At 40.9% G+C, this 25,210-nt stretch overlaps 1 protein-coding gene across 1 annotated transcript in view; it reads left to right on the top strand.

Annotated features, from left to right (window-relative positions):
• The window catches only part of SLC12A8 (solute carrier family 12 member 8), a 132,794-nt gene that overhangs the window by 103,410 nt on the left and 4,174 nt on the right, over nt 1–25,210 (top strand). Inside the window, 4 exon segments of the mRNA XM_024754763.1 lie at nt 6,366–6,565; nt 6,567–7,000; nt 17,857–17,954; nt 18,504–18,621. Of these exon segments, the coding sequence (XP_024610531.1) occupies nt 6,366–6,565; nt 6,567–7,000; nt 17,857–17,954; nt 18,504–18,621 (850 nt within the window).

Below are 25,210 nucleotides of genomic sequence, written 5' to 3'. Positions count from 1 at the left end.
GTGACCTTTTCTTTGAGAAATGTACATTTTGCCACTAACCTGATCGTTGGCCAATAAATTGCTTAAGTCTTTCTGATAAGAGCCGCTGGTCCGCTTCTGGTGGGGAGAAACAAGAATGCACCCCTCTCCTCTGGCTGCTTTAGTCTGGGGCCAATGGACAAAGTGTCTGTCAATGTCGCAACCACCTAGGGCCCTTTAGCGCTGGGTTAGCTAAACCGTCACCGTAGCACTGTGGACCCTGCACAGCAGGGAGAGGGAGTGCCACAACCTTTAATAAAAATAAATTCTGGGGCTTCCCTGGTGGCGCAGTGGTTGAGAGTTCGCCTGCCGATGCAGGGGACGCGGGTTCGTGCCCCGGTCCGGGAAGATCCCACATGCCGCGGAGCGGCTGGGCCCGTGAGCCATGGCCGCTGAGCCTGTGCATCCGGAGCCTGTGCTCCACAACGGGAGAGGCCACAGCAGTGAGAGGCCCGTGTACTGCAAAAAATAATAAAAATAAATAAATAAATAAATTCTGGATCCTCCAAGTTTAGCCTAGAGGGAAGAATCTCTTCGTGAGGAGGGGAGCTGGCCCTTGCAGTTCTAACTGTATCCCGGAGGTTCACCTTCCCTTTGGGGTTGCTGTAGGATGATTCCTCACACCTCTGGTCTCTGGGCTCTCTGTTAGTCATCACGGCCCAAACCCTAATACAACTTGGTTGAGTCATGGAACCATCAAATGAGACATTCCTAAAACCGAAGGGGTGACAGGAGAAAGAAACAGAACCCCACTTTCCAAACATGTGTTTTGCAAGCTGTAGTTGATTTCTATGTGGTTGGAACACCACAGGGGTCCTCCCCACCCCCTTCCCATGCCCATCCCCCCTCTTGTTTGGGGCCACATAGTTACAAGTCACCTTTAATTCCTCCCTTTACCTTCCTCCACTTCTTATCCACCAGTCAGCGTGGGTGGGTAGGACAAATGACTGTCATCTTTAGTACCTTCCATGTGGTCTATGCCCTTTATTCTATTTTAATTTCATTTATTTTTTATTAGATAATATGTGTACAGGGTTCAAAACTAAAAATGATATAAAAGGCACCCTGAGAATTTTTGCTCCTGTCATGAGTCTTCCTACTCTTTCTTCATCTGCGCCCATGCCTTACCAGTAGATGGTTTTATTAGTTTTTTAGGAATCCTTCTCTCTACTATTTTTACAAAGATTGGTTCTACCCTCTTGCACTGTTGGTGGGAATGTAAATTGATACAGCCACTATGGAGAACAGTATGGAGGCTCCTTAAAAAACAAAAAATAGAACTATATACGACCCAGCAATCCCACTACTGGGCATATTCCCTGAGAAAACCATAATTCAAAAAGAGTCATGTACCAAACTGTTAATTGCAGCTCTATTTACAATAGCCAGGACATGGAAGCAACCTAAGTGCCCATCGACAGATGAATGAATAAAGAAGATATGGCACATATATACAATGGAATATTACTCAGCCATAAAGAGAAATAAAATTGAATTATTCGTAGTGAGGCGGATGGACCTAGAGTCTTGTCATATAGAGTGAAGGAAGTCAGAAAGAGAAAAACAAATACTGTATGCTAACACATATATATGGCATCTAAAAAAAAAAGGTCTGAAGGACCTAGGGGCAGGACATGAATAAAGACGCATTCGTAGAGAGGACACGGGGAGGGGGAAGAGTAAGCCGAATGAAGTGAGAGAGTGGCATGGACATATATACACTACCAAATGTAAAATGTAGCTAGTGGGAAGCAGCCGTATAGCACAGGGAGATCAGCTAGGTGCTTTGTGACCACCTAGAGGGGTGGGATAGGGAGGGTGGAAGGGAGATGCAAGAGGGAGGAGATATGAGGATATGTGTATATGTATAGCTGATTCACTTTGTTATACAGCAGAAACTAACACACCACTGTAAAGCAATTATACTCCAATAAAGATGTTTAAAAAAAAAAGATTGTGTTCTATATACATTGTTCTGTACCTTGCTTTTCTTCATATAATATAGCTTGGAAATTGATCTTTTCACATAAATATAGAGAGAACTTTCTCATTCTTTTTCCATCATGTGTATATGCTGTAGTTTATTAACCAGTTCCCTATAGATAGTATGGCTTCCAGTAAACAGTGCTACAGAGGATAATCGTGTGTGTGTGTGTGTGTGTGTGTGTGTGTGTACAATTTTGTACATGTGCAAATAGATATAGGATAAATTTTCATAAGTGGGCTTGCTGATCAAAAGGTAAGTGCATTTTTAGCATTAATAGATATTTTGCCAAAACACCTTCCATGGAATTTGTATCATTTTGTACTTCTACCAGTGATGTATGAGAGTTCCTGTTTCCCAATAGCCATCATGACTGTTAGACTCAGGACAAAAGACCCTGCTTTATAGGACTCTGTTCTGGGCTTTAAGAAATTCATGAGGTCAAGGGGACCTGCCCTTCTAGATCCCATACCCACCTTCTAGACCATGGTCCAGGTATCCTACACCCTGGAATTTCCTTCCCAGATGTCCCCCAGCCTAAATGCAGGGTCTGCCAGGGCGTCTTCCCTGAACCTGTCCATTTTAGGGCTAGGGTGTGGGCTGAGAATCCACATGTGGGTGTGAGCCCGCCCTGCAGTGTGGTCTAGGAAGACAAGAGTTGCAGTGAGCTGGATCCTGCAGTGAGGAGCTCCGGGGAGTGCAAGAACTCTAAACTTGAACCTGGCCTTCCCCATCGTCCTGAAGTTATATTTGCCGAGGAAGGAAGACAGAACGTACTTGATTTAACGGTTATGAGCTGGGTTTATAATTGTGCGTACCTGGACACAGGGCGTGTGGCTCGCCATTTGCGCTCGTGCCTGACACCACAGTGTCAGATGAGCCTGTCTACAGCTCAGTGTCAGGTATGAATTTTTGCCAGTTGTGCGGTGAGACATGGCGTCTTAAGATACTTGTGATCTGCATTACCCTTATTAGGAAAGGTGTTGAACACCGTCCCCTAAGAGTCGTTTGCATTTTTTTTTTCTGTGATTGTTCACCTTTTTCTTCTAAATTGTCAGATGCTGTTCTTTGTTACATGTATTACAAATATTTTCTCTAGTTGTCACAGGCCTTTTGGAGGAATATTTTTTGTCAAAGCTTCTTTACATATGATTAAATTTTACTAGTACATTTTTTCTTTTAATGGGGGAGAGAGGAAACTTTAAAAAATTTTTGAGGTGTATTCAGCATACAGAAAAGGGCATAAAACCAATATGAACAGCTTAAACAATGACTATGAAGTGAACTTCGTGTAACCTCCACCCAAGAACACTGCCAGCCCCTGATGCCACCCTCCACATACCCTCTCTGGTCAGAGCCCTGTCCCTCTCACTGTGGAAGCTACTATCCATATCCCTGTGATGATTTCCTTGCTTTCTCTGTGGTTTTACTCAGGAAACTTTTTCTGAAAGGGGCCAAATAGTAAATATTTTAGGCTTTGCAGGCCCTATGGTCTCTGTCACAACTGCTCAACTCTGCTGTTGTAGCTCGAAAGTTGCCACAGACAGTACCTAATGGGGTAAGGGTGGCTGTCTTCCAATAAAACTTTATTTGTGGACACTGAAATTAGAATTTCATGTAATTTTCAGGTGTCACAAAATATTACTCTTCTTTGATTTTTTTTCCTAACTCTTTACAAATGTAAAACTATCTTTAGCTCGTGGGCATACATAAACAGATGGTGTCCAGATCTGGCCCAGGAGCCATGGTTTGCCAGCTCTGGATTACATCCTAGTTCAGTGTTGCCTGTTTTTTAAACTTTATATAAATGTGGCATGCTTCTTTCATGCATCTTTATGTGTATGTGATTTATCCGTGTTTTTGCTTGTAGCAGCGTCTTGTTTATTATCATCTCTATATAGCATTTCCTCATTTGCTGCAGTTTATTTGCTCATCTTGCTGTCAGGATATGCCCCAGTTTGGGACTGCTACAGACAGTGCAGCAAACATTCTTGTATGTTCACGTGTGGCGTTCTTGCAGACCCTGCACCATTAGTGGAATTGCTCAATTGTAAGGTGTGTATATCTTCACTTACTAGATAACACCAAACTCTTTTTCCAAAGTAGTTGTGTTAATTTACACTCCTATCAGCAGTGAGTGAGTGTTCCCATTCCTCTGTGTTCTTGCCAATACTTGAGATTATTAGATGTTTTCATTTTTGCCAATCTGGTGGGTGTTTAATGGTATCTCACTATAGTTTGTTTTTGTTTTTTGAGATACACGGGCCTCTCACTGTTGTGGCCTCTCCCGTTGAGGAGCACAGGCTCTGGACGCGCAGGCTCAGCGGCCATGGCTCACGGGCCCAGCTGCTCCGCGGCATGTGGGATCCTCCCGGACCGGGGCACGAACCCGCGTCCCCTGCATCGGCAGGCGGACTCTCAACCACTGCGCCACCAGGGAAGCCCTCATATGTTTAATAGACATTCTTTTGCACATTTGTTTTAGTGGGTTGGTTGTCTGTCTTCTAATTATTTTGTAGGGATTCTTTGTATATTCTGCATTACCCTTTGTCAGTTACACGTGTCACAAATATCTTTTCCCGTTCTGTGACTTGACTTTTCTTAATGTGTCTTTTGGTAACAGAAGTTCACGTGTGACTATTTTATCACTTTCCAACCCACGCTTGTCAAAGTCCTTTCCTGGACCACTTGCATTTCCTACAGTTTACCTAAGACCTCCTTCCGCTTACCTAGGACCCTCCCTTTAAGTTTTTGTTAGTTCGTGAGGATTTATTTTATCCTTGGTAGTTTTATTGTTAGAGTATGCTAAATAGCTGTAGCAAATATATCCCAAAATGTAATTTTCAAAAACAATAAAATGTATTTTTACTCCTTTTTCTAAAAAAAATTTTACTCTGAGGTTCTAGGGAAGGTGTTTCAAGTCAACAGGGCCTCTGATCCTCAGAGACTCAGGCCATGATGACTTCACTGTCTTCATCTGGTGACTTTGAAGATTGCACTCTGTTCCAACCCTCAGTAAGGGGAACGCGCTGGAGGAGCATACCTGGGAGGTTCACAGGTCAGATCTGAAAGTGGCTGACGTGCCTGCCCCTTCCATCACAGAGTGCTGGTATAAAGGATATGGGAGCAGTGGTTAGATCCTGTGTCTATCCTGAGAGTAAGACTGACAATATTTACTGGAGGAGAATGAGTGAGTGAGAAGAGGCATCAAGAATTTTGCTTGACTGAGCAACTAGAAGGATGGAGTGGCCATTTTCTGAGGTGGAGAAGCTGCAGGGGAGTAGATTTGAGAGGCAGGACATTGGAGGATCAGCAGTTTGGTTTTGGAAATATTAGGTTTGAGATCCTATTAGACATCAACCGGAAATGTTGAGCAGATAGTTGAATATTTAAGTCTGGATTTCAGGGGAACATTTCAGGCTGGAGATTCAAATTTGGGACCTGAGAGCATTAAGTGAGTATTTGAAGCCATGAGGCTGATCGAAATCCTAGAGAGGGAACATAGACAAAGAAGAGAAGGGAACATAGACTGAGGATGGAGCTGGGGATTGCTCTAAATGCAGATTTCAGAGATGTGGAGAGGCCAGCGACAGAGACTAAGGAGCAGTCGATGACAAGGAGACGAACCAAGAGAAGCGAGGAGACCAGGGAGTGAGCAGCTGGGTCAAATGTAATCCTTAGGCCAAAGAAGATAAGGACTGAGAAGCCACTATTGCTTCTGGCCCAAGAACTGTGTCAGCGACTGTAAGGAATAGCTTCTGTGGAGTGGCAGGTTATATGGAATTAATGCATCTTCTCCACTCCTGTCCTCCTAACAGTCACCATACTCCCCCTCCATTAATAACAGATGTGCACAAATGTGTGTGTATGAGAACATGCACGTGCATGTTACTATCGGAATTCCCCCACCTCAGCCACCAATGATGCTGCTGTGTCTTCCAGGGTCTGCCACTCCCGTGAAGGTCATTTTCTCCATCAAAGCATGGGAAGAATCAATTTTGCACTTCTTTGATTTCCAAGGCTGGTGTTAAACCCAGTGAAAGACGAAAGGAGAAATATTTGTGAAATCCATGTTCTATAGGATTGTCCCATATTAATGGTTACTAATACAGTTAATGCCTGTTGGATGTGTTGGGTGCCCACTGTGTGCCAGGGCCGCGTCAAGCATTTTACGTGCATTAGCTCTGATCTCACAGTAATCCCATGGGTCGGATGTCATTATCCCAAGTTTGTAGATGAACAGTTAGGAACACACCAAGAGTCACATGGGAGAAGTGGCTGAGTCATTATGAGTTGTTTCTATCAAATACTGTGATTTTCTTCTGAAATTTCATGGTCTTGCATGTTATTTTTGTTTCTGCAGAAAGGGCCAAGTAAAACACCCGTAGCTGCCATCTGCCTGACCAGCTTGGTGACCATGGCCTTTGTCCTTGTGGGTCAGGTAAACGTCCTGGCCCCCATCATCACCATCAACTTCATGCTGACATACATCGCGGTGGACTACTATTACTTCTCCCTGTTCATGGGCGCCTGCAGCCTCCCACAGGTGCCTGAGTCGGTGCCTGGGAGCTCTCCACTGCTCTGAGCACCTGCTCCTGGAGAAGGCTCCCAGCTGTGGCTCTGAGGGCGTTGCCTGGAACCTCTCTGAGGGCACTCTGCTAGAATTCACCAAGGACATGGACCAACTCCTCCAGCTAACCAGGAAGCTTGCGAGTAGCCAGCCCGGAGGAGGAGAGAGCCACGGGATCCCAGAGAATCAGAAGGGGAAGACCAAGAAGGCCACCAAGCAAACCCTCCAAGAGAGCTTCCTCTTAGACCCCAGGTCTCCTGCTTCCTTCCCTCCTGAAGGCTGTGACGGGTGGCCTACTGCCTCCTGGGAGGGGCAGGGGCCCCATGGGAGCATGCCGAGTTCCAGAAGTGAAGAGGCTCGGCCTGGGGGAGCCTGTGGAGAACAACTCATCCCTGAGCCCAGTAATCAGCCCAGGCCAAGCAGAGAAGGTGGGTGCTTTGGAATCACATGGGGCCTCCTAATTTGGGTGACTACTCAGTTATCACAACCCTCTTTCAAGTCCTTAGTTCATTTTATAGCTGGGTTTAAAATCCTTGTGAATTTTGTTTGGTATTTACTTTTAAAAGTTATGGTCCGATATCAATTGACTTTGTAATTCTACTCTGGTATAGATAGTTAATTTTAAACAGAAATTTCTGTCTACTCCTGTATGTTAAGAGCTGGGAGCCATGGCTAATAATCAAATATTAATTTCATTTTACTCAAAAATCAGCCAACATGAATGAAACCAGTTTCTCTTTTCAAGGGAAGTGGAGATGTGTTTTGACAAACTGCCTGGCAAGGACTCAGTGTGTTTTGTCTCTGGAAGGTGAATCTCCCAAACCAGGCAGGAGGGAATGGAGAGATCTGTAGGCACAGAGACACAGGGAGAGACTCTCAAAGGGAGGCTTCCGGGGCATGAGAAATTCCGAGAGAAAGAGAGAACTCAGAATTTTTTAGTCTTCCATATTCTAGGTGCTTTACATATATTATTGCATGTAATACAATAGATATTAGCATTTTCTATTTTACCAGTGAAGACCCTGAGTCCCAGTGAGGTCACAGAGATGAAACTGATACTATGCTCAGAGCTGATACCTTGCACAGCTGGACATCACACCCAGGTCTCCCTATATTTGAAGCCCATTAACCTGCTTCCTGAGATCTGTACAGACAAGTGTGGGCAGAGAGGAGGAGGCAGGTGACATAGAAGGAGATGTCGAAAAATAAATGCTTTACGTTCTTCCGTACACCTGCTTCTCCTTCTTTACCTCCAAATTGGTGGGTGGTTTTTAATGGTAGGAGCATTATTAAAAATTTAAAAACTATGTTATTTTTGTCAAAGTAATGAGTACAGTTTAATAAGCCAAGTGGAGTGAAAAGTCACATAATCAGAGATAGTAGTTCCCACTCTTCCATACCATCCCTCTGACTCTTCTGCCTCCCCTAGTCCCGCTCCCAGAAAATCCCGCTTTCAACCAAAAAGTTGCTTCTTCTGTTAACCTTCATGTTCGTAGATAATATATTTGTATTGCTACTTCTTGATATGTCAGTTTCACCTCTTGATTTCCTATTATGATAAATGAAGACTAGCTCATTTATGCCACTCTTAATTTCTCATCCAATGTCCCCAGTATAATTACATCACAGTTTTTTAATTAATCTAATAGCTAGTATTCATATTATCATGATTAAGTAAATATTGCTTAACTCTGAGCCATATATTACGCTATGATTACATTTCCTTTTTTGTCCAACTTTTTCTGTTTCCTGGGGTTAATAATAGCCTTGGGTTTTTTTGTTTTTTGTTTTTTTCAGTATGTGGGCCTCTCACTGTTGTGGCCTCTCCCGTTGCGGAGCACAGGCTCCGGACGCGCAGGCTCAGCGGCCATGGCTCACGGGCCCAGCCGCTCCACGGCATGTGGGATCTTCCCAGACCGGGGCACGAACCCGTGTCCCTTGCATCGGCAGGCGGACTCTCAACCACTGCGCCACCAGGGAAGCCCAGCCTTGGTTTTTTATTTAGTTGGTTTTGTGTCATCATTTTTTTCTAGATGTTCTGGCGGGTATGGCAAACGCCTCTCAATGTTATTTTCCAAATGCTCAAATTCTTCAGAAATTTATCATATCCATTTGTTTTTTTCCCCCCTCTGTCCTATGGCTCTTATTCTGATCCACTCTAGTCTGTCAGTGCTTTCAGTCTGCTACAAAGCTGTTGTCTTGGAATTCCTCTATCACACTTCTCTGTCAGATTCAGGGGACAAGATCTGTTGGGCGTGATATCATGGTAGACTTCTGTCTTTTTTTTCCCCTACTCAGCCTTGAATGACCTCCCTGTGTTTGAAGAATTTCCAGTGTTATGAGTCTTGGTGGGAGGCACAGCAAGCCTTTCACTCTTAAAACTGAAAATGTCAGATACTCAGTTTTCCCGCCCCTCCTGCAGAGTTCAGGCACGGGACCAAGGCTTGGCTAATTAGATGACGCCTCCGTATACTGGGAACTGGGAACCTGAAGAAATGGGGACTTTGAGGAACTCTCTGGAAGCATGATAGTGGCTGCAGGATGACTACATTCCTGGCTCCACCATCAGAGCTTTTCAGGGTCAGAAGTGTCTAGACCTTGGTGCATGACACTGTGGTGTCCCCACTAGACTGCCCAGACATATCATTTTGAGTGTTGTCCCTGGCTATATAGCTCTGAACTTGATTCGCTAGCCTTTCCAGGTATTCTCAGAGGCTGGGAAATGTCGTTTTAGCTGACTTTGTTGCTGCTTCACATGAAATCCTGTGGGGTTCTTTCTTTCCCTAAGGAGGAAGGGGAGATTGGGTAACAACAATGAGTCTTTGCCACAGCTTTCCTGTTCTTAATTTCCAAGAGCTCTTGGTTGTGACCTGATTTGTCTTTATCTTTTTAAAAAAAATGTTGAACATCATCTCATTCTTGTTTTATAGGTATAACGCTTATCTTATTTTTCTGGTAATATTACTTATTCTCCCTTTAAAGTCTTCTTCTGCCCTGTGTCCTTTAGATTCTTTTCTCTTTGGCTTGGTCTCACTCTCTCTTTTATATTGGATTAACTAAAATGTCTGTTGATCTTTTGATTTCTTTTCCTATTTAGAAGTAAGTAGTGAAAAGCTGTTTAGAAGACCTGCATCCTGGGCAGAGCTTACTGGTTGGGGCACCTCACTGTAGAATGATCAAGAAGCTGGCTTTTTCATGGGAGGATCCCCAAGTGTGATTAGCTAGAGGTTTCCTCCAGAGAAAAGTCCTTGAATCTCTTGCCTGGGGGTCCCCCAGTTGGCTGTTTGTGTTCAGGGAGCCGGGTGACATAAGGAAGTTGGTGGCCTCCCACTCTTTAGGATAGAGACTTCATTGAATTCCCCAGTTTCTAGCTCCATTCCCCCCACTCTTTGCTATGTCTGGTGTCCCAAGTTCAGGCCCTCTCTGGTTTGATTTCTTCAGAGGAACCCTCACATACCTTGGGGAGGGGGTCAGGCAAAGAGGGAGTTATTTCCTAGCTACATGGCCAGAGGAAAGGAACTTGATGTCCAACTGGTTCATATACAGTCTTGCAACAAGTCCCCTGCACCGTATCACTTCCCAAGGGTGGGTACTTCTTGGTCCTGAACTTTGTGAGGTCTGCTGGGGTGCACTGGGTTGCTCATTGCTGGCACCCTCTCTGTGGGCCCTAGAGTTGGTCCTGCTCGGCTCTGCTGTCTGTTACCACTCCTCCGTCACTGCTCCACCTTCCAAGACTTGTTTTTATCTTTCCTCTCTCATTCTCCTTGTGTTTGTAGGTTTATGCCTATTTAATGCCTTTTCTGTTTTCTCAGTGGGTTATCAGGAGAGATGTGTGGTCAGTTTGCAACATTTAATCATTGAAGTTGCCCTATCTTAGAAATGTCCCAAGCTCTTGTAAACCCCTCTGTCTCCTCCATCCTTGCTGCCTTCACCTTGGTTCAGACCCTCATCATCTGGTGCCCAGACTCTTGTTAATCTCCCTGCTCATCTCCAGCCTCCAGATTCTCCCATATCCTGTTTCTCCTTTTCATTGTCCACTGAATGATCTTTCTAAAATAAAACTCTCATCATGTCTCTCTTACTTAAAAACCTTCGTTGGAATCTATTACCTTCCATCCCGGTGTGATTTGCAAGATTCTTGGCAATCCTGCCCTGCCCCACCTTCCTGGCCAGTTTTCTCATGACAGCTGCCATGTACAAATGTCCAGCTATACCCAGACACGTGCCCCAAACACATCATGTTCTTTATTCCTTCCTGCCTTTGCACATTGCATCACTGCCCACTTCCATCTGAAAAACGCCGACTTAACGGTTTAAAATCCATTTGACTTTTCAGACCCCCTCTGAGAAGGAGTCCCTGATTTCCTCTCCTGTGCAAGCATAACATTTGAGTCACACTAGTGGTATAAACACTTATCACATTGTTTTATACATTTGTTTACACATTTGTCTTCAGGCCTGCTTGTCGTCTGCCTATCTTAAGGAGAAGAAATATTAGCTTTATCACTTTGCCTCCAGTCTATGAGCTTCCTTTAGTCACAAACCATGTCTTTCTACCTTGTATTCATCAACAATATTCCCACACAGTACATGGCATCGACAAACACTCAGTAAAGCTAATCAAATTGATGAACAGTTGTACAGATATTGGCTAAAAATTTTAAACATTGACAGGTAAAGTAGAATAGAAAGAGTTAAACTATTATAAGAACCTAATGTGTGACAAACCAGATGCTGTAAAATAATAAGAATCAAGTCACTATTGAATAAATATTGTTGAGAGCAAATGGATCAAAAAATTAACTTGGGGCCATATTTGATACCTTATATAGCCACAAATTCCTTATTTATAACAGCTGTGCAAGAGAGAGATTTCTGACTACTGAAGACATCATCAAAGACAAAAAGGATCTGATTAAACAGAAATAAAAAACATTTGCCCGGCACAGTGTCACAGAAGGAAACAATTATTCTGACAAACACAACTGATAAAAGCATACCTTCCAAAGCAATTTTTTCTTTTTTTTCTTTTTGCGGTACTCAGGCCTCTCACTGTTGTGGCCTCTCCCGTTGCGGAGCACAGGCTCTGGACACACAGGCTCAGCGGCCATGGCTCACGGGCCCAGCTGCTCCGCGGAAGGTGGGATCTTCCCGGACCGGGGCACGAACCTGTGTCCCCTGCATCGGCAGGTGGACTCTCAACCACTGCGCCACCAGGGAAGCCCCAAAGCATATTATTTTTAAAGACAGGAAGGTCAAAATCCAGATTCTACTAAAGAGAGGTCAGAAGAGATGAACATGAAGTTTACATATGAAAAACCAGACTCATTCACTGTGCGTTCAACAAACTAACTTTTATGGTTAAGTGTTGAATGCTGTTTGTAGCTAAAGATAGACAGTTTTTATTGAGTCTGTCCCAGGTGCCTGGCACAGAGATAATCACTTAACACGCGGATTAGCTCAGCTCAGCTCAGATCTAGGCATTGTTATTACCTTTTTCCAGATGACAAAGGTGAGGCTATGGAAGTTAAACTCTTGCTCAGGATAGGAGACAGCTAGAATTTGAACCCAGGTCCATCTCACTTTAGAGCGTGTGTTCTTAACCACTACACAAAGTGTATGCTGCTTGGGGCCAGTGTCTATTATGAACTAGGTCATTGTACTGATTAATTGAGTCCAATTTAAACCACCACTGAGATATTTCATATCTGTTAAGCTGTCAAAAATTTAGATAAAAAATAGTAGGTCAGTGGTAATCGGGTATATGTACACATTGCTGGAAGCAATGTCAATGGATTCATTCCTTTTGGATCCATTGATTAAAGTTTTTCATCACACTTGGGAGGTTTTGGGCCATGATTTCTTCAGAAATCAGCAATTTTGCTGCCAGAGGGAGCAGACTTGTGGGTTGTGCCTTTGTAGGTTCAATGTGGTGAGCAAAGTAAAAAATGGAATGGGGAAATCCTCAGCTTTGCTAGCCTGAGGGACCCAGCTAGGGTGAGCAGTGGAACAGCCAGAAATTTAATGGGAAGATCCTAGAAATCAGACAGCTGTGGAAGGACTACAGCTCCCCACATCCCCCTGCTTGGGGAGCCTAAGAGAGACTGACAAAAGTCAAAGCCGGGGAGCCTGGAGAGCTGCAGCTTCGACTGTGCTTCCCAACCCACGCACAGATCTGCTGGCAGAGGGTGGAAGCCTTCTGGGCCACACGGACACAGGCCAGCTCCATGCTGGTAAGAACTGTGCTGGGGGTGGGAGCAGCTCAGGAAGAAGGCTGTAGGCTCTCACTGTCCTTACCCTCAGCTCCAGCAGTTTTTGAAAAAATAAACACTTCTTGGTTTGTTGTCTCCGTTTGGTAAATTTCTAGAGCCCCACGTGATTGTTTTTGATAATTTTGTCTAGCTGTATACCTGTCTCTTACGGAGAGGATTCACTGACCTCTTTACATTGTGGTAGCTGGAAGTCCCTCTGGTTCATTCTTTCTGGAGAGTGAGCTTTCAAGATGTAACAAGAAATATAAAACTGTCTAATTGCTCTGACTTAGTAAATCTGTTTGGGGGGATTGTATCTCAAGGAAACAACCCCAAACCAAACAACAAACCGTAAATATGTACAGGAGTCTCATAGCTGCATTGTTGGTGCTAATGACAACCTAGAAATAACTTAAATGTGCAGCATTTGGAAAGTGGTTAAAAGATTATAGAATCAACATGATAAGATCCCCCATGAACCTGAAACATGATCCTTTGTGAACCACATCAACGCACATTCTTGGTTTGTACATCCCAGCTAGAACTATGTGTTTATTTATCCTGATAAAGGTATGGAGTGCATTTCCAGAGATGGTTTAATATTGATTTTTAAGTAATTTCTGTAAAATTATTTAAATTCGTGATTTTAAAAATTGACATAATGTCTTCCCCCTTCATGCTTAAAAAGTCTTTATTTCTGCATGGGTTTTGTGAACATAGAACTTGTTAGACATACCACTAGATTTTAAAAGACAATTTAATGTTATGCATTATGTTTATTATATTTGATTTTTTTTTTTTTTTTGCGGTACGCGGGCCTCTCACTGTTGTGGCCTCTCCCGTTACGGAGCACAGGCTCCGGACGCGCAGGCTCAGTGGCCATGGCTCACGGGCCCAGCCGCTCTGCGGCATGTGGGATCCTCCCGGGCTGGGGCACGAACCCGTGTCCCCTGCATCGGCAGGCGGACTCTCAACCACTGCGCCACCAGGGAAGCCCTATATTTGATATTTTTAACATGCCTAATGCATGGTTCTGCTTACCTGTTTGTTTGTTTTGTGACTAAAGCTTGATAAAGTTGCCTTCCCAGTTGTTATTCTAGTACTTCTAACACGAGAAGCGGTCTCCTCCCACCACTAGTCTGTAAGACTTATTTCTTCTAGCATAATCCTTGAAAAGAGAAAAAAAATTCCTTCTGTCATTTTGGAAGGGTTTTGAAACCATAGCTGTTCAGAATTCTGAATAATTGTCCGCCTGCATTGTCTGTCATACCTATTCAGAGTCATTGAGCATCATTGACTGAATTCTCGCTTGCATTGCTGATGTGTAAAACTGCACTGTGCTTGCCTGGAAGACACACCCCTTCCTGTGACTCTCCCTGGAGTTCCTCAGAAAACACATACACATACACACAATTCCCTTGGGTACAGTGTAATTGAGTTGGTGCAAGGTCAAGATCAAGTGTGAAACAGTGAGCTTAACATTTGGCAAACCTCAGAGAAGCAGAAATCTAAGTTCTTCACCAATAGTGTTTCTTCTTAATAATCAATGGAGCAGCTGTATTTCACTAAGCCTGTGATGGAAAAAATGAATCATGCATTGCACATGTTGAAAGTATACAATGTAATCAAAGACAATCTTAACAGTGTCTTTTCTTTTAAAAAAAAGAATAGAGCCATCAATTCAAATCAGTCATGCACCTTGGAAGAATTCTTTAAAATTTATTTTATTGAAGTACAGTTGCTTTATAATGTATTAATTTCTACTGTACAGCAAAGTGATTCAGTTATATGTGTATATCCATTCTTTTTCATATTCTTTTCTATTACGGTTTATCACAGGATATTGAATATAGTTCCCTGTGCTATACAGTAGGACCTTGCTGTTTATCCATCCTATATATGATAGTTTGCACCTGCTAATCCCAAACTCCCAATCCATCCCTCCCTCACCCCCCTCCCCCTTGACAACCATGTCTGTTGTCTATGTCTGTGAGCCTATTTCTGTTTTGTAGATAAGTTCATTTGTATCATATTTTAGATTCCACATATAAGTGATATCATTTGGTATTTGTCTTTCTCTGTCTGACGTCACTTAGTATGATAATCTCTAGGCCCATCCATGTTGCTGCACATGGCACTATTTCATTCATTTTTATGGCTGAGAAGTGTTCCATTGTATATATATACCACATCTTCTTCATCCATTTATCTGTTGTTGGACATTTAGGTTGTTTCCATGTTTCGGCTATTGTGAATAGTGCTGCAGTGAACATAGGGGTGCATGTATCTTTTTGAATTATAGTTTTGTCCAGATACATGCCCAGGATTGGGATTGCCGGATCATATGCAACTCTATTTTTAGTTTTTTGAGGAACCTCCATACTGTTTTCCATAATGGCTGCACCAATCTACATTCCCACCAAGAGTATAAGAGGGTTCCCTTTTCTCTACACCCTCTCCAGCATTTGTTATTTGTAGACTTTTTAATGCTGGCCATTCTGACATATGAGGTGATACCTCATGGTAGTTTTGATTTGCATTTTCCTAATAATTAGCAATGATGAGCATCTTTTCACGTGCTTGTTGGCCATCTGTATGTCTTCTTTGGAGAAATGTCTATTTATGTCTTCTGGCAGAGTTTATTTTAATCCACAGTTAATAAGGAGACACTTCTTGAGCACTTCCTATACACAGACCCCTACATGCCTAGATTTGGTATTTAGAGATACAAAAGACGGCCCTTGCCCTCAAGATATGGAGGTATAAAAGATAAGTATAATAGTTGGAAGTATATGGTAAAGGCAGACATGTTGAGAGGATGAAGACTTTCCTGGGACCTAGGATGATTGGTCATTCGTTTAGCTTCACGTATGGGACATTTACTACATTCCAAGTGCTGTTCTAGGTGCTGGGGGTGGGGAACGTGCTGAACAGACATAGAAGGTCTCTGCTGTCATTGAACTTGCATTCTAGCAAGAAAGACACATAATAAACAAGCAAACACACATACTGTGATGTCAGTAAGTGATAAATAGTATGATGAGTAATAAAGTGGGGTAACAGGATAGAGACTAGAGTGGGGAGGGTGGTTCTGTTTCAGATAGGTTTTTCAGAAAAGATCTCTTTGAGAAGAGGATATTTTAATGGAGAACTGAATTGTATAAAGCAGTGAACCATGCAGAGATGTGGGAGAAGAATTATAGGCAGAGGAAATGGCATGTATAAAGGTACAGATGGAAATTGGATTGGCAAATTCCAAGAAGAGCAGAAGTCCAGCAGTGAGTGGAGAGGAGTGGGCGGAGGGAGAGAGGTAGGAGATGAGTATAGCAAGGAAAGCAGAGGTCAGTCCTGTGTAGGGCCATGCACTCCATGGTGATTATGACAGAAGGTCACGGAAGGTTGTAGCTAGAGGTGTGATATGATCAGATCCAGCCTTAAGAAGATCACTGGCTTCGTAAGGAATAGATTGTATAGAAGTAAGAGAAGGACCTAAAGCCTGTTTTGAGGTATATTAATTAAGGGAGGCTAAACTGCTATCACAAATAAACAAAAACACAGTGGCTCAAACACAATGGAAATTTATTTCTCACTTGCACTAACAGTCCAGGAAGGGTGTTCCAAATCAGTGGGAGGCTCTCCTCCATGCATTGCTTCAGGGACCCAGGCTCCTTCCATTTTTATGACTTCACCATCCCCTAAGTCCTTATAATGAGCAAAATCAAGACTGAGTTACCACGTTCTGATTTCGGACACAGAGAAGAGGCACACCTACTCTCTCAAAGACTCTGATGCAGAAGTGACACCACTTGTGTTCACATTCCATTGGTGAGAACTTAGTCACATGGCCACACCTAACTGCAATAAAGAAGAGTGCTGAGGACTGAATGAATGCTAGGATTCTCCAATACTTGGGGGTTGGAAGGAGGAGGTGATCCAGCAAAGGAGACTGAGAAGAAGTGGGCAGTGAGATAGGAGGAAAACTAGGAAACTGAGGCATCCTAGGAACCAAGAGAAGAGTGTGTTTCAATAAGAAGAAAGTGATCACATGTGTCAGGTGCTATCTGAAAGGTCAAGTAAGATGAGGAGCTGACCATTGAATTTGAAAAGATTCAAGTCATTGCCAACCTTAGGTAGAGTCATTTTAGTGGAATGGTATATACAACCCTAAAAGTAGGTTGAGGAAACAATGGAAGGTAGAAACCATATAGGCAATTCTTTTGAGAAGTTTTGCTATAAGGGAGACCAAAAAATAGGATAGTAGCTAAAGGGTGACCAGAAGGTATTTCTTTAGTTGGGAGAAATTACAGTGTATTTGTGTTTGATGGGGATGATCTAGTAGACTATGGAAAAATTGACGAAGCAAAAGCAAAATCCTTGAGCAGGGCACAAATAACAGGGATGGGCCTTAGGTAGGAGCCAGAACTGTTCATCTACTCTGAAAACAGAAAGGCAGAAGAGAGGGTACAGATGAAAGTGGGTTGGTAGATTTGGTGATGAGAGGATATGAAAGCTGTCTTTTGAGAGGAGAGGTTGGAAATTTGTTACATCAGAGAGAAGGAGAATGAGTTGACTAGGTATAAGACTTCTGAGTGGTGCTGAAGCATGGAAGCAGATAACATATCCAAGGGAGTACTTGCTGAGAGTCTTGGATCATGGAATCTAAGCTAGGTAAGAGGGTAGTGAAAAGAGGAGGTAGGTGATAGGAAGCAAAAACATACTAGGGCAAGTTGACTGAAGGTCCCTCTGTGGTCTATGAGTAGTTGGGGTGGGAGACAGCAGAGCGAATGAGAAAAAATGGAGGTGATGGGCTGAGAATAAATTGATTGAAATCACGATTTAGGAGGTGTAAGCTTTCTGGTAAAGACAAGCCTCAGTTGTGGCAAAGGGCATTAATGGTTGAAAAGAGTGGAAGTTGTCTTTTAGGCTGAGTTACAAAATTGGAGAAGAGGAGCTCATAAGTATTTGCTAATAAAAATACTAGAGGGTTTGGTAACAAATTAGTAACCAAGGATTTTGGCTCATTTATTTTTTAGATTTCTTCCTAAAGTCCAGGCTCCAGGAACAAGATATCCAGAGGAGACCAACTTCTTTCTACACTCGCATATGCAACCCCTGGGTCTCCCTGTTGGGGGTGAGTAAGTTCATTTTGATCTCAACTGTCCTTGAGACTTAATTCAGGTGGATACATGTGTGATCTTGTGGTGGGAGTTGGGGGAGGAAAGAGGAGTCTCATTAGGAGCAATGTGATTTAACTGCCTGTTATATTAGAATTTAGATGAGGCTACATATGGCAAGGTTACGTTTAATGAACCACTTATTTTAATCAATGGTTTACTTTTTAAATAATTAATCATCCCTGATAAACTCTGAGTCACCTAATTTCTAGATACACCATATTAGCATAATTTTACTCTAACTTGTTTCTCCTAGAAAGGAGTAGAACAAGGACCTAGGATAGAATGTCTATTGATTGATTGTTTTGATTAGAGGGTACTTTCAGGATAATGTCTTCTCAAATATCGAGGGGTTTTTTGAATTATGAGTGAACTTCAATTATTCAGACTTATAGAGTGTTCAGAGGTTGACGAGAGGACTGTTGTTTCTCAAGGCCCTAGCCTTGTGGCTTGCTTACTGTGTGTTTAAACCATTAGCTGACTTGCACTTCCTTCTGTTTCCACAGGCTGTTGGGTCCCTTCTCATCATGTTTGTGATCCAGTGGGTCTACACCCTGGTTAACATGGGTGTTGCTGCCATTGTGTATCTCTACATTGGTTGGACCAGTTCTGGGCTTCACCTTGGTAAGCAACAGAGTCATTTTGCCACCACCTCCTTTCTTCTCTTTTAGCATTTATTGAAAAAAAACCTGTTTCGAACACCTACTAAATGCCAACACTCACTCAGATACAAATCCCGCTTTCAAGGAGCCGACAGTCTAGGAGAAAAAATACGGCATGCGCATAAATGATAACAAATGAAAAATAATAATAAACCGTGAGGTTTGTAAGACATGTAGAAGTAAAATGGATGACAACAATAGCACAAGGGCCAGGAGGGAAGAAATGGGGATATACTGTTGGAAGTTTCTTATAGTATACGTGAAGTACTAAAATATCACTTAAAGGTAGACTGTGATAAGTTAAAAATGTGTACTACAAACCCTAAAGCAACTACTAAACTACCAGTATACCTTGGAAATATTGTGAGTTCAGTTCCAGATCACTGGAATATTGCAATAATGCGAGTCAGACAAATATTTTTGTTTCCTAGTACATATAAAAGTTACGTTTACACTATACGGTAGTCTGTTAAGTATGCAATAGCATTATGTCTTAAAAAACAATGTACATAACTTAATTTTAAAATACTTCATCGCTGAAAAAGGCTAACCATCATCTGAGCCTTCATCAAGTCATAATAGTAACATTAAAGATGACTGATCGCAGATCACCATGAGAAATATAATAATAATGAAAAAGTTTGAAATATTGTAAGAATTACCAAAATGTGACACAGACACAGAAAGTGAGCAAATGCTGTTGGGGAAATGGCCCTGATAGACTTGCTTGAGCCAGGGTTGCCACAAACCTTCAACTTGTAAAAGATGCAATACTGGGAAGCACAGTAACAAAGTGCAGTAAAATGAGGTATGCCTCTAACACAGCAAAGAATTACAAGTAATAAGTCAATAAAGGGGATAAAACTGAATTAAAAATACTCAGATCAATGTTAATTAGAAAAAAGAGAAAAAGATAATAGACCAAAAACAAATAGCAAGGTGGTTTATATAAATCTAGCCATATCAATAACCACACTAATTTTAAATAGTCTAAACACTCCCAATCAAGGACTTCCTTGGTGGCGCAGTGGTTAAGAATCCACCTGCCAATGCAGGGGACACAGGTTTGAGCCCTGGTCTGGGAAGATCCCACATGCCGTGGAACAACTAAGCCCGTGTGCCGTGCCACAACTACTGAGCCTGCGCTCTAGAGCCCATGAGCCACAACTACTGAAGCCTGCACGCCACAACTACTGAAGCCCATGCACCTAGAGCCCGTGCTCCATGACAAGAGAAGCCACCACAACGAGAAGCCCGAGCACCACAATGAAGAGTAGCCCTAACTCGAGGCAACTAGAGAAAGGCCACGTGCAGCAACGAAGACCCAACAGAGCCAAAAATAAAAATAAATTTAAAAAATTTTAAAAGATAATTAAAAAAATAAAATGAAATAAACACTCCCAATTAAAAGGTCTAAGCACTGAGATTGTCAGATTGAATAAAAAGGCATGATCCAACTATATGCTATCTACAAGAAACCTACTTTCAATATAAAGACACAAATAAGTTAAAAGTAAAAGGATGGAAAAGATATATCATGGTAAGATAAATCAGACAAAGCTGGAGTGACTATATTAACATCAGACAAAATAGATTTCAGAGAAAAGAATATTACCAGGGATAAAGAGGGTCATTTCATAAAGACAAAGGGAAAATTAATCAAGAGGACATAATCTTAACATTTATGCACTTAAAAACAGAGCTTTGAAATATAAAAAACAAAGCCTGATAGATCTGCAATAATAAGTAGAAAAATTCTCGATTATAGTCATAGATTTCAACACCTCTCTCTCAATAATTGATAAAACAAGTAGGCAAAAAATCAGTAGGGCTTTAGAAGACTTGAATAATGTTATCAATAAACATGGCCAAATTGATATTTATAGAATATTCTACCTAACAACAGCAGAATATATATTTTTAAGTGCACATGAAACATTTACAAGCATAAACCATATTCTAAGACATTTTTTAAAGTCTCAGAAAGTTTAAGGGTATTCAAGTCAATTCAAGAACAAAAGGGGAAGTAAATTAGAAATAAATACCAGAAAGATGTCTGGAAGATTCCCAAATATTTAGAAACTAAAGAACACTGAATAACACTAAATGACTAAGAACACTAAGGAGCACTAAGTAAACTAAAGAAACTAAATAACTCATGGTTCAAAGGAGAAATAAGTAAAATTAAAAAGTATTTGAACAGAATGAAAATGAAAATATAACATCAAAATTGTGGGACGCAGATAATTCACTACTTAGAGGGAAATTTACTGCGTCAAATGCTTATATTAGAAAAGAAAACAATGTCTCAAAATAATAACCCCAGTTTCCCACTTAAGAAACTAGAGAAAAAGAACAAATTAAACCCAAGTAAGAAGAAACAGGGAAACCATGAAGATCAAAGTAGAAATCAATAAAATATAAAACAGGGAAAAATAGAGAATGCCAGTGAAACAAAAAGCTGGTTATGTGAGATCAAAAAAATTAACAAACCTCTACCCAGACTGGTCAGAATAAAAGGAGAGGAAACACAAATGCTCAACACCAGGAATGAGAGAAATGACATGACTGGAGAGTCTACAGACATTAAAAAGGAAAATAAGGAAGTGTTTTAAACAGCTTTATGCAATAAATTTGACAGATGAATTGGACAAATTCCTCAAAAGATATAAACTATCAAATATCAAAGCTCACTCTAGAAGACATATAGGGCTGTTTAGGTCATCTATGAAAGAAATTAAACTTGTCATTAAAAAACCTTCCCATAAAGAAAACCTTGGGCCCAGATGGCATCACTGATGAAACCTATCTAACACTTAAGGAAGAGAGAATATCAATTTGATACAAATGCTTCAGAAGACTGCACACCAATATCCCTCATGAACATAGATATAAAACTTCTTAACAAGACTTTAACAAATTGAATACAAAATAATATAAAAAGCATAATAATACATCATAACCAAATGGGTTGTCCTAGGAATTCAAGGTTAGTTTAACATTCTCCCTCTCTCTTTTTTTTAATTTTTATTGGCCTATAGTTGCTTTACAGTGTTGTATTAGTTTGTGTCTGTACAGCAAAGTGAATCAGTTATATGTATACATATATCCCCTCTTTTTTGGATTTCCTTCCCATTTAGGTCACCACAAAGCATTGAGTAGAGTTCCCTGCGTTATACAGTAGGTTCTCATTAGTTATCTATTTTAGTTATCTATCAGTTCTCAGTTGTTATCTGTTTTGTACATAGTAGTGTATATATGTCAATCCCAATCTCCCAATTCATCCCACCTCTCCTTCGCCCCCTTGGTGTCCATAGATTTGTTCTCTACATCTGTGTCTCCATTTCTGCTTTGCAAATAGGTTCATCTGTACCATTTTTCTAGATTTCACATATATGCATTAATATACAATATTTGTTTTTCTCTTTCTGACTTACTTCATTCTGTATGACAGTCTCTAGGCCCTGGTTTAACATTCTTAATCAATCAATGTAATTCACCATATTTACAGACTAGAAGAAGAAAACTACAAAATATTTTGAGAGGAAATTAAAGAAGAAATTAAAGAAATAAATGAAGATTTATACTATATTCATGAATCGAAGGTTCAATTCAATATTCTTAAGATGACATTTCACCTCAGAATCTTCTATAGATTAGATATAATCCCAATCAAAATCACAGCAGCCTTTTTTGTAGAAATTGGAAAGCAGATCCTTAAGTATTTATATGGAAATTCAAAGGACCTAGAATAGCCCAAGCAACTTTGTAAAAGCAAAACAAAGTTGCAAGACTTAACACTACCTGATTTCAAAACTAACTGTAAAGCTAAAGTAATCAAGACAGCATGGTATTGGGATCAAGATAGATTAAAAAAATCAATGGACAGAGTAGAGAGTCCAGAAATTGCAAAGGCAATTCAGTGGAGGAAAAATATAGTCTTTTCAGCAAATGCTGCTGGAACAATTGGAAATCCACAAGCAAAAAACAAACTTCATACATCATACAATGTAAAAATAGCTCAAAATGGATCCTAGAAAATATAGGGAAAAATTTGTGACTATGAGTGAGACCAAGATTTCTTAGACACAACACCAAAAGCAGGAAAAAATATTGATAAATTGGACTTCATCAAAATTAAGGACTGTTCCTCCAAACACACCGGTAAAGGAATGCAAAGACAAGCCATAGACTATGAGAAAATATTAGCAAATCACATGTTTGAAAAGAACTTGTACCTAGAATATATAAAAACCCTCAAAACTCAGTAATAAGAAAACAACAAAAAATTTTAAATGGGCATAAGTTTTAAATAGGTTTCAGCAAAGAACATATATGGTTGACAAATAAGCACGTGAAAAGGTATTCAGTGTGATTAGTCATTAAGAAATGCAAATTAAAACCACACTATAATATTATTATACACCTATCAGGGTGATTAAAATTAAAAATATTGATCATGCCAAATGTTGGCAAGGATGTGGAGCAACTAGAGCTATCATATATAGCTGATGAAAATGTAAAAATAATACGATCACTTCGTGAAACCATTTGGCAGTGTATTAAAAAAATGTATATCTGCTATATGAATTAGCGACCGTACTCCTAGGTATTTACCAAAGAGAATTAAAAGCATACGGGCATACAAAAACGTGTATATGAATATTTATAGCAGCTTAGTTTGTAATAGTCAAAAACTGAAAACAGTTCACATGTCCACCAACAGGTTACTCTGTAAGTATAGTATAGCCATACAACAGAATACTATTTCGTAATAAAACGAATGAACTATCGATGTATGCAATAGCATGAATCTCAAAATAACTGTGCTGAGTGAAAGAAACCAGAAAAAGTGAGTACATAATGTAATATTTTACATATATACATATGTAATTATTAAAAATGCAAACTAATCTCTAATGACAGCACTATCAGCGGTTGCCTTTTGATGAGGGTGGGAGTGTGGATACGAGGGAGGGAGGTCTTATGAAGTGGCTTGAGGGAGTTTTTGGAGGGGATGGATATGTTCATTATCTTGCTTTTAGTGATGATTTCACAGTATACGCATGTGTCAACACTTACCAAATTGTACACTTTAAATGCATGTAGTTTGTTCTAAAAATGTACCTGGGATTTGTTTTAATCAGGTATGATAAGACACACAGACACAGAAATTATTATCATGAAGAAAGAAGTTTATGCTCACAGATCCCTAGGAACAGGAGGGTCATGCAGGGCCACAGTGGAGAGGACCAGGGTTGGTCAGGAGGCAAAAGAGGAAGTGGGGAGAGCATGGCCCATAGCCTTTATTAGGCTTTTAGTGGGAAAGAATGGACAAGGCAGGTAGATAGCTGAATAAGTTTAGGATTAGGTAGTTTGAATAATTTCAGGGAACTCTAGGTTATAGGGGGTGGTCTCTAGTTGTCTGGTTTTTGGCCCTGGGGTGATTTAAGGCAGGGGAATATTGGCTTGATGAGTGAGAGCTTGATAAAGGAGATGGTTGGGGGCGTGGGCTCTGGATTGGTCGGTTTGTATATCAAAGGTGTGCTCATAGGAGAGTTGTTTCCTATCTCTAGGAATTAGCACCTCTAGGATCAAGACTCCAAGTGCCAGAGCACCAAGAATAAAGAAAGGAAGGGGCTTCCCTGGTGGCACAGTGGTTGAGAGTCCGCCTGCCGATGCGGAGGGACACGGGTTCGTGCCCCGGTCCGGTAGGATCCCGCATGCCGCGGAGCGGCTGGGCCCGTGAGCCATGGCCGCTGAGCCTGCGCGTCTGGAGCCTGTGCTCTGTGGCAGGAGAGGCCACAACAGTGAGAGGCCCGCGTACCAAGAAAAGAAAAAAAAAAAAGAATAAGGAAAGGAAGAAAATATTATCAATACTGTATGTCAGTTATTCCTCAATAATAAAGCTGTTTTAAAAATACATTCAAGAGCCCTTTTCATCAAAATTCTACAATGTCCCAATTTTTAAAATAAAGTAATTATGTGGTTTTAAGTCCTAACTAAATCAGATGGACCATAAGAATCCAGGCAAAATGAAAAAAAAATGCTTCCAAATTAGAATAGTCTGATACACATTTTTGAAAGAAATGCGCTTCAAACACTTGAGTCACATGTACTTTAAAAATAATGCTTTAGAAAAAGTCACACTAAGGGTCCTTATATCAGCTAATTTAATGGAGAAAATATATTTTAATTAACATAGTGATTACATCAGTGATTGCTTCTGAATTTCTTAGAAGTTAGTTTGATCCTAAGAAATTTAAATATTTCCCAGAAATTTATTTACAGGAAAGTATGAAATAAAATTTCAGGCCAATCTTCATCTAAAATTTAGATAATTTAGAATCTAAATGAGCATCAGTAGGTAGGACCAGTTAATAGAATATTTATGTTTATTTTCTAAATACATGTTATCAGCTGCATACTGTTGACATTAGTCAAGATTCTAACATAAGCCTCTTAAAATAATGCTCACTTCCTGATCATATATTGAACATGCTCTAATTAACCAGTTTTTAAACAGCCATATATATATATATATATATATA

Source organism: Neophocaena asiaeorientalis, unplaced genomic scaffold (assembly GCF_003031525.2).
Source record: "Neophocaena asiaeorientalis asiaeorientalis breed wild unplaced genomic scaffold, Neophocaena_asiaeorientalis_V1.1 scaffold423, whole genome shotgun sequence".
In the NCBI taxonomy this organism is placed as follows: domain Eukaryota; kingdom Metazoa; phylum Chordata; class Mammalia; order Artiodactyla; family Phocoenidae; genus Neophocaena; species Neophocaena asiaeorientalis.
The sequence above is the reverse complement of the archived record's forward strand: the minus strand, read 5'-3'. Positions and strand labels throughout refer to the sequence as shown.